We start from the raw sequence: 10,494 nt of genomic DNA, 5'->3' as shown, positions 1-10,494 counted from the left end.
CAGATCCAGGGTCAGTGACGGCATTTACCATTAATAACTCAGAAACACACCACCTGCTCTTACACCAAACACACAGACGTCTCGGTGTGTTTGAGTTCTGATTAAACCTGTGAACTTTGTTCATTAGATCAAGCATATGTATCTGCGGTTTTAAGTGCATGTATGAAGTCTATTTTGTATTTATTTATATAGAACTTAATACAATACAAATAGCTTCAAAGCATGTTTTGTTAGGGATGCACGATATATGGGCCACCATATCGGTATCAGTCGATATATGATCATTTTTAATGTTAACGTTATCGGCCCGATAAGAACATTTGTCCAATTTATTAAAGCTGATAAATAATGTATTATTTCCTTCAGCTGAGACTCTTCAGATGCGCACTGTTCAACATGAGGGTTTTGCATTGCTTGAAATATGATTGGAATCACTTATAAAAGAAAAATATAGTAAAATACAACATGAGCAAGTCTGTCATATCGGCAACATAACATAATAATGAGAAGAACATTATAATTGTGTGTTTGGGACGTGGATTTTAATAGTGAGACTTGTTTTTGTAATCAGGCTCTCAAAAATTATATTAAAATTCAGAATTAGATTTATCAGCCAAAATATCGGTTATTGGCTTTTAAACAGAATTATCGGTTGTTGGTATCGGCCAAAATTTTTACATCAGTGCGTCACTAATGCTTGTGAAAAATAAATGTGAGCATCACAAAATAATCAATTTCTAGTATAACATCAAGAACAAGTAGAAGAAATGATTACTATTTATTTATTATTTATTACTATTTATTTATTAATTATTACTAATTATATTACTGTCAGTCAAGTCATCTTTATTTATATAGCGCTTTTTACAATACAGATTGTTTCAAAGCAGCTTTACAGAGATAACAGGAAAATAATGCAACAAAGTTTGTTTCCAGAAGAAAATAGCGTCACAGTCCAGCTTGAGTAAGTTCAGTGATGTCTCATTTTTGTTGTAAAAAATATATTAATTTAGTTAATTTATATATATAGCCGCTCTGGAGAAAACCGTGATGTCATCGCCCAGCTCAGTTCAGTTCTCATATAAAGGTGTCAATGCAGGCAGATCAATAATATTGTTGAATATTAAATTAAATGTCCCAAATTAAGCAGTCAATTAAGTGCAACAAGTGTTACGCCTCTAATTCAATCTATTCCAGCACTTTAGTTGAGTTTGTTAATGATCTGAAATGAGTCAGCAGAAGCAAAGGGCAGCTCTGCAGTTCAGGGCTCGTGCAGAGGAAGTCAACGGCATCAAGAGAAGCTTTATCGTCAGGGAAATAATCTGTAAACTTACAGAACTTCTCTTTTACGTTTTCTTTTTGTTGTCATAAACTGACACAGACCGAGCTGAACTGCAATCAGACTGAAATATCACACTTCACACAGCCATTCAAAGACTAAACACACGTCTGACAGTGTAAATAGAGCAGGTACCAAACTCGAGACACCGCAGAGACATTCATCTACAGTGTGTTTCAGAGCGAACACACACACACACATGAACACTGTGACTCAATAAGGAAGTTCTGCTGTGAGCAGCTCACTTACAAAACACACAGGAAAAGTCACTTCAGTAAGAGCGACACACACACAAAACATCACAACAACCCATAGGAAAGAGGAATCGCAATGAAATCTCTTCCAAATCTCAACCGTTTCCCTGAAAACGCTTCTCAGATGTTTCTCCTTTTATAAAAGAGCTTCTCTTCTAGAGTTTCACACCAAATGTCTCAAACTTGCCAAGATTTCAGTCAGCTTTCTGAAATAAAAAGTCAGATTTCAGTGTGAAATGATTTTTCGAAATGAAACAAAGGTAATGGAGTACGTTCTACTTCAAAAATGTCATGTTTCGATGTGTCAATTGCTGACTCTTAGTAAATATTAGTGACATTTACAAGCAATTTCGTGAGTTTCAAACTAAATTCGACACCTTTTTTTTCTGTTTATACTTTGATGACAACTAGCGACTCATTTGGGCCTTGATTTCTCTCCAAATGAATTATATATGAATCATATGTTTTTAAATACACATTCCTGGTCTCTGAATGATTCATCAGTGGCCAATTTTCTAAAGAAAAAAAAACGATTATAATTTCAACTTTCTCTTCCTCCTTTTCAACTGACTCAATTGATCCCTCTTAGAGACTCTTTCGGCATCCAATCAATTTATCTTGGATAAAAACAGGCACCGTCCTCATTTTCTCTCTCTGCATATCCAGTTTGAGTCAGAAACACACGTCACATCACGGAAGTAAGATGTCTTGTGAATATCACTAAAGCTCTGAGCTGCATTAGTTTCACTACAAACATCAGAAACACAGCTATAAACCATCATCATCATGATCTTTAGCTCGCGAGGGTTTAGTTCAGGGTTCGTTTAGACAAAAATATTCAATCATTTACTCACCCTCATGTCGTTTCAGACTTAAAATACATAAAAGAAGGTATTTTGATGAATTTCTTTTTCAATGTTAAGTCAATGGGGTCCAAACATGTTTGGACCAGTGTGGTAACCGTTAAAGAGACTGAAAAACACATACGTTCATTGAAACGAAATAAAATAAAAACGATCTTAAGAATATTTTATTTCGGCTGCCAATGCTACAATTTAAATAAAATGGTAAAATAATGAATAAAATTGGTAACAATTTACAATAAGGATCCATTAGTTGATATTGGTTAATGCATTTACTAACCGTGAGTGATACATTTGTTAAAGTAATTATTAATCTTTCTGAACTTTAGTAAATAAAAACACAACTGTTCATTGCTAGTTCATTAAATAATATTAACAAATACATTTGATTTTAATAATGTGTTAGTAAATGTTGAAATCAACAAACTAAGATTAATAAATGCTTTAGAAAGTTCATGTTAACTAAAATAGTTAAGCATGGAACCATTTACATTTTACTTTGTTTGTTTTTATCAATTTTGTTGTGCTTTTCTCCCTTTTATTAGTTTGTGTTTTATTAAGAGCAAATTAAGATTTTAGGGCAGCACTTTACATTAAATAAAAACATAAAAAATGTGAATAAATATTACAATAGTAGATTAAACGATACTAAAATAACCCCAGCGTTCCTCAAAATATCGTCTCTTCTGTTTCACTTTAACAAGAGAAAGTCAGCTACGGGTTTGGGCGGACGTGAAGGGGAGTTCTGGGCCCTGTAACAGACTGAACAACAGTGACAGAGAGCAGGTTTTGAGGTCCTACCACATGTTCGGTCTCCACCGGGCTGGAGGGAATGTCCTCCAGAGCACAATCTCCCACATCTCCTTCACTATCCATCGCCACACACTCCTGTAGGGTCTGCTACCAGAGCCTCCGACACCATAAACACCAACAGCTTCCGCTCAGAGAGAACGACAGCAACAGCTTCCTGTTCATCTCGACGCGACACATGAGAGATGTTTGCCGTTTACACACACACACACTTATACATTGGCACGTGGATGGATCGCTTTTGAAATCTCTCAACCAACTTCCGGTTCAGAGACGAGCTTTTCAGTGAGGCACCATTATATGTGTGTGTGTGTGTGTTTTAATACACAGGATGGCATTCGTGAACACTTGTGACAGACAAAGAGGAAACGAAACTGTCCCAAAAAAGAAAACACACACACACTAGCACAAGTGCAACATTGACTTCAATGGACTGTAAGGCTTAACAACCACTACAATACAGTTTCTAGAATAAATAACATAAGGAATAATGTTCTTAAAGTATGTGTTTGTCCATATAAAGGCACAGGACTCTGCTGTCCTCAGATGGTGCGGGCCACAAGATCTCGTGATGCAAAGCAGAGAAGTTGAGTTAATACTGTATCAAGCTAGTCTAAAGAAAGAGTATGTGCTGAATCTAAACATGGTCTAATTTATGATCAGCACTGTAACGTCACGCCTCTTTCATCTCAGGTCCAAATTAACCAGGTTAAAGAGTGCAACTGCATTCCTAAATGACAGTGGAAACCGTCCTGTGATGCTTTACAGGGTTTATAAAACCTGCCCTTGACGCCCCACACACACTACCCAGATGCCCCGCCCACAATTCAACTCCGCCGATAACTCTGCCCTGATGCCCGCCCACCGTTAACTCCGCCCATAACTATGACCCATCGTTAAGCCCCGCCCACATATCACCCCACCCGTTATGCCCCACCCACCGTTCAGCCCCGCCCACAACTCAGGCTGACAGTGTAACGCTCAGCCATCCGACCACTATGTTTACAGACATCATTTCACACAAACCTGAATGACAACTTCAGATCGCTGAATCACAGATGGAGTGAAGCAAAGCCACTGAGGTACACGGTCTTTAAAAAAAACACTAAACAGTTTAACACACTTTATTTTTAATTGTTTCTGCAACTGTAAAAAATTAGGTTAACAACAGAAAATTATTAACACAGCTTCCTCAAAATTGAGCTTCAATATCTGAGTCAAAGACTTGGGATACCCTAGCAAAGCCATAGCAATAATCTTTAACACCTAGCAGCAACCACAAGAATACCTTATCAACTGCCTAGCAACTATATAGCAATTCCTTAGAAATCACCCTGAGCATTTTAGCAACTACCTAGCAATGCCCTACCAACCATCTATAACACATATCAACTATCTAGCAACCTAACAGCAATGCCTACCATCTGTAACACCCAACTGGCTAGCTACCACCAAGAACACCCTAGAAACCATACAGCAATGCTTTAGCAACCATCCTGAACACCCTAGCAACTACCTAGCAATCCACTAACAACTGTAACAGCTAGCATTTTCCAAGCAACCACAACTACTTAGCCACGACTACTCAATGCCATAACAAACATCTGTAACACCTAACAACTGCCTTGCAACCACATAGTAATCCTATAGCAACCACCAAGAACACCATAGCAACTGCATTGCAATACTCAGAGGACGATTACAACTGCATAGCAACACTGTAGCAATTTTCTGAACATTCCATAGGAACTACATAACAACGCCCAAGCAACCACACAGAAAACCCTAGCAATGCCATAGCAACCGCCTAGAACACCCTAGCAACTGATTTTTTTTTTTTTTTTTAAATCAGCAACTGATTTTTTGGGGAAAAATATTCTTTAAAACCTCTATTATAATTCTAAATATGTATTTAAAATCATGTTCTATTAAGTATTAATATCATCCTCCTAGACAAGCTGGCCTCCCTTGCAGTTATGGGCACCTGTCTGTCTTGGTTTAGATTATATTTTTCTGGTCATGCTCAGTTCTTGCAACACAAAAACTTTGAGTCATTGCAAGTTACCACTGGTGTTCCCCAAGGCTCAGTGTCTTTTGTTTATGATCTATTTACTGCCCCCATGGACATATTTTTAGGAAGTATGGTATTCATTTCCACTGCTATGCATACAACGGCCCAGCTTTACCTGTCTTCCATGCCTACTTCTGTTTTCCCTCCACTTTCTCTGTTCAGCTGTTTATCTTAAATTAAAAACTGGTTTTCATCTTAAACTGAGATTCTCCTGGTTGGTACAAAATCTACTCTGGCAATAACTGATAGCTTATCTGTGACTATTGGCCAGTCCATAGTATTTCCATCCACGCAGTGTCGTCCTTGATAGCACCCTATCTTTTGAAGCTCACGTTTATAATATTATTCATACTGAAAATTTTAATTTACGAAACATAAAAACACATAAACATGTTTACGGACATATCTTCGTCCTTCTCTGCCAACGAACAGCACAGCACTGCTATCCTTGTAAATGCCCTAGTTACGTCGCATATATAGATTATAGCATTTCTCTTATCTTTGGTCTTTCTTCTAAACATAAACTGCAGCTGGTCCAGAATTCAGCTGCACAAATTATTTCCAGATCCCCTCCCATAGAGCACATTACTCCTGTTCTTTAACACTCCTGAAGTTTTTACTTTACTTCTATTTTATTTATTATTAGTATTTAGTATTAGCATTAGTATTTATTTTACTTCCGATAAAATATCGAATTGATTTCAAAATCTTGTACCCTCAAATTCTCTTCATCAATCTTTTTAGTCTTACCTAGGGATGCACCATATATGGGCCACCATATCGGTATCGGCAGATATATGTTAATTTTTTATGTTATCGTTATCGGCCCGATAAGAAAATTTGACCGGTATATATTAAAGCGGATAAATAATGTATTATTTCCTTCAACTGAGACTCTTCAGATGCGCACTGTCCAACACGATGGTTTTGAATTGCTTGAAATATGATTGGAATCACTTAAAAAAAAAAGGAAAATACAGTTCAGTGCAACATGTGCTGCGCAAGTATTTCATATCGGCAACATAAAATAATAATGAGAAGAACATTATAATTGTGTGCTTGTGACATGGATGTTATTAGTGAGACTTGTTTTTGTAATCAGGCTCTCAAAAATTATATACAAATTTGGATTTAAATTTATCGGTTAATATATCGGTTATCGACTTTCAGACATAAGGAATTATCGGTATCGGACAAAATTTTCATATCGGTGCATCCCTATTCTTATCACCCATCCACCTGAACATTATGGGGTCTAAGACAGAACTGTTACTGCGGCTAAAAAATGATTCTATATGAGGGTCATCTTCACACACAGCAGGATCTCACAGAAATATATAAATAAATGACCATCAGATTTTAATGGAGATTGAAATCGGATTATAAATGATTTGGAGAGGCGGCCTGATAAACATGATGATTATCCTCAGTTACATCAGCCTGTGTGTGTGTGTGTGTGTGTGTGAATGTAAACTAGAGCACTGGAAACACTGAGCGTGTGCTTTGGCTTATCTTTGCTGTAATGGCCTTACTGTATGTTAGCAAGAGTTCAATCATGTCTGTGAGACCTTTTTTTTTTTTTTTGCATAAAAACTTGCAGAAGAACTAAAGTGGGTCTTTAGTTCAGCAGATTGAGTTTGAGAATACACACATACTGGTTACCATTTTATATTGTACAAACGGTATATTCTATCCTCTAACTAAACCTATCCATCACACAAAACTCATGGGGGCTTTGCTCATGGGCCCAAAAAATGTCCCCACAAGGTCAAGGTCTACTGTGGACGTCCCTTTTTGGAGATTTTGACAGGTTTTGGTCTCATCTGGTTCACAATATTACTGAACAGATTTTTAAAGTGTACAAATATTCCATAATATTACTGTTTTTACAGTATTTTTGATCAAATAAATGCAGCCTTTGATGAGCAGAAGAGACACACATACATAAAATATCGGTGTTCATTTTACTGTTATTATATCATGTATTGTTTTGTGTAAGGAGATCGTATTTCACTGACGCCGAGTGAAAACTACACCTGAGCGCTTCAAACATCTCCACAACCGATCAATGAAAGACACACACAGACGCTTATGGACGTGAGACACACACACACAGAGAGAGAGAGAGAGAGAGACAGTGAGAGAGAGAGACAGAGAGAGAGACAGGAAGTCATTAATGAGTGTTGAGTGGACTGATCAATTTCTCTAAGTGCTTTGGTAGAAAAAACGAGCACTAATACAAATTTAATTAGCAGAAGAATTCATCCTGAGAAAGACAAAAATCTTGTGAACGGATCTCAGAAAACAAACCAAATCACCCTCGACTCTGATTAATGCACTTCTGAAGCACTTCTTACACCAGTCGTTGTGTGTTTGCCAATCTTTATCAGTCTTTCAGCTCAATTTACACAGAATCCAGGAGACAAGAGTTCATACAAGAGCTTAGAAACGCAGTGTGTGTTTGTCTAAGCTCACCATGAAGCTTCAAACCATATAAAGTCCCCCTGTGGTGAAAATCAAGCTTTTAATGTTGTTTATATGTCTATGTGGTGTTTTTAATACGCTTTAAGACAAACCATGTGCAAATTAGTTTCTGCTTAAAACTGCAGTGAAACAAAGACAGTCTCAAAAACACGGTTTGAAATCGCTGGTGTTTCTGATGTCACAAACGACCTTGTAACCAATCAGATCAACGTGTGATCGTCAACCAGTGGATCTCTGAGCTGTGTGAGTGAGTGGAGGCGGGGCTCATTTGCATATTCATAGAACCGCGTATACTAAATGAGGCAAGAGTGTCGAGTTACATTCAAGTTACATTCAAGTTTAAATATGTCATTTTGGTGATCAAAGATGAGTTTTAAGGGATAAAATGATTGACTACAGGGGGACTTTAAGTATTTTAATGTCGACATGAAACTCGAACTGATTTTAGTTCCATGCTTAATGTGACACTTCAGAACAAAACTGCAAAAAACAAAAAGGATGACAGGACTTTACTTACTACAATTTTAATGCAGTAAATTTAGATTTCACGTTTGAGCATCCACACATCTGCAATCAGCTCTAGAGTTATAAGATCTGAGTCCTGAACTCTCTCATCTCGTCTGACACGGACCATCAGCGTCCAGGAAGCAATCAGACACTGTCACGACTGTCTGTGAAATCACATCTCAGATGAAACTCCGCCACACACAGATGTATTATTCAGACATGTGAGAGTCTCTTCAGAATGAATAATCTTCACCCATCTTGCATTTTTCAAATATACATAGACTTAAATAGTCCTGCATGCACTCAAAAAAATGATATGTTGGCTTTAATTAATTTTATTTCGTCAACAGGTTCCATATAACTAGGTTATGTTAAACAAACATAATTTGTTATGTAACTTCAACATAATTTGTTTATTTAACTTCAACATAATTTGTTCATGTAACTTCAACATCATGGAATTAGGTCATTTTAAGCAACCCTATTAAAGTAGTCTCAAAGTGATTTTTTAAAGGCTTCCTGACATGATTCGGGTATTTTTTATATTCATTCATTCATTAATTTTTCATTTATTTTAGTAACACGTTATTAAATTGTTAGACTATAACTAGCTATTTGCTAGCAGTAGCACATATTAGCATCTTGAATGCTAAGATTAACATGCTCAGTCAACCAAATTGTTGAAATAATTAAATCAGTCCACACCCAAACAAAATGCTCCACTCTTCTCCACAATGGTAACCCACTGTAATTTAAATGGTGCTAATAATTCAAATGTAATTGAACATTAAACACAATTACACACTATCAAGTCTTCCCCTTTTGTCATTTTCTCAAAAAAACATAAAATAACACTTAATTTTAACATTTATTCTCTCTTAATTCAACCATATGCAAAGCATGCTGGGCACTAACAAGCACCGCCCAGTTTTAGTTAATGCAACACAAATCAATCATGTAATCCAACACAAGTGGATTAAGTTAACTTAAATGTTACATATATTTAAGCAGATTGAACACAATCAAATTAAGTTCGGGCAAAATGGCAGTTGGCTCGCACTATACTGCCACCCTCTGGATGTAAGAATTTTTCACTTAACATAAATAGTTTGTGTTTAGGCAACGCATTAGGATTTTGTACTGTTAAGTTGAGACATAATTACGTGGACCTTACTAGAAAAAAACATTTCAAGTCAAAAAACACAATTATTATAAGTAAACTAAATATATGTTATGTAAAGTGCACAACCTTCCTAGTTCATTTTTTTGAGTGTGTGTATGCATTATACAAGATTAGTTATTAGTGACTCGCTCAGCTAACAAGGTTATATAACCTGCAGGTGTATGCATTATACAAGAGTTATAAAGAAAAAGGTAGTTTAAAACAATATTAAAAGCACATCACACTGTTAAATTTAATCTAATGTTTTAATCTAAAATCTAAAATTTAGGGTGCTTTCACACCTGGATCCATTTGTTTTGTTCCGAAACAGAATACTTTGTTTCGAATCAATTTAATACGTCACTCTGTTCACACCACACTGTTGTAAAGCGGTCCAAATCGCGCACCCTTCCAGGGCTTTCCATGCGCCATTACGTCACTACCTCATGCGTTCAGGTCGCGCATTCCATTGTGGGACATGGCCATGACAACAGTAGCCTAACACAAAATGAATCGCGGGTTGACTTGGTGCTACGAAGAGGTGAAATGCCTCATAGATATTTGGTCGGAAGAACACATCTCCCGGATGTTGGACACAACAGATCAGCTATAAAATGAAAGAGAGGGGTTATGAACGGTCCGTCGAGCAGTGCCGCGCAAAGGCGAAAAAACTCCGACATTGATTTGTTCCGGTTCGTGGGTCGGTTGTGTTCTCACTACAAACGAACCGCTCCAGGGTTCGTATGGAATCGAGCCGAGACCACCTCTCCTAGGCGGTCTCGGCTCGATTGTTTTGTTCCGATTCAGAGTGCGATTGTTGTGTTCACATATGACCAAACGAACCGGGCCAAAAGGGAAACGCCCCTTTGTTTCAGAACAACGTCTCCAATCGATCCAGGTGTGAAAGCACCCTTAATCTAATGTTCCTCAAAAAGGTTCTTCCAGTACTCACATCATTTGCCAAAACAGAAAAGTTTAGAATAATGTTAGATGAAGTATAGCAT

At 37.0% G+C, this 10,494-nt stretch overlaps 1 protein-coding gene across 3 annotated transcripts in view; it reads right to left on the bottom strand.

Moving 5' to 3' along the window:
- Nucleotides 1–10,494, bottom strand: part of pkn1b (protein kinase N1b) — a 43,399-nt gene that overhangs the window by 25,865 nt on the left and 7,040 nt on the right. For 2 of the 3 annotated variants that reach the window (XM_056272384.1, XM_056272385.1), the window contains exon 1: nucleotides 3,258–3,548. The exons of the other annotated variant lie outside the window; for it this stretch is intronic. In XM_056272384.1, the coding sequence (XP_056128359.1) occupies nucleotides 3,258–3,332 (75 nt within the window). In that variant the 5' untranslated portion in view covers nucleotides 3,333–3,548. Of the gene's footprint in view, nucleotides 1–3,257; nucleotides 3,549–10,494 lie in introns of those variants that run through there. 3 annotated transcript variants of the gene reach the window in all.

Source organism: Rhinichthys klamathensis, unplaced genomic scaffold, assembly GCF_029890125.1.
Source record: "Rhinichthys klamathensis goyatoka isolate OS25496 unplaced genomic scaffold, OSU_Roscu_1.1 h1tg000336l_1, whole genome shotgun sequence".
Taxonomy (NCBI): domain Eukaryota; kingdom Metazoa; phylum Chordata; class Actinopteri; order Cypriniformes; family Leuciscidae; genus Rhinichthys; species Rhinichthys klamathensis.
This window is presented reverse-complemented; position numbering and strand designations above follow the sequence as displayed.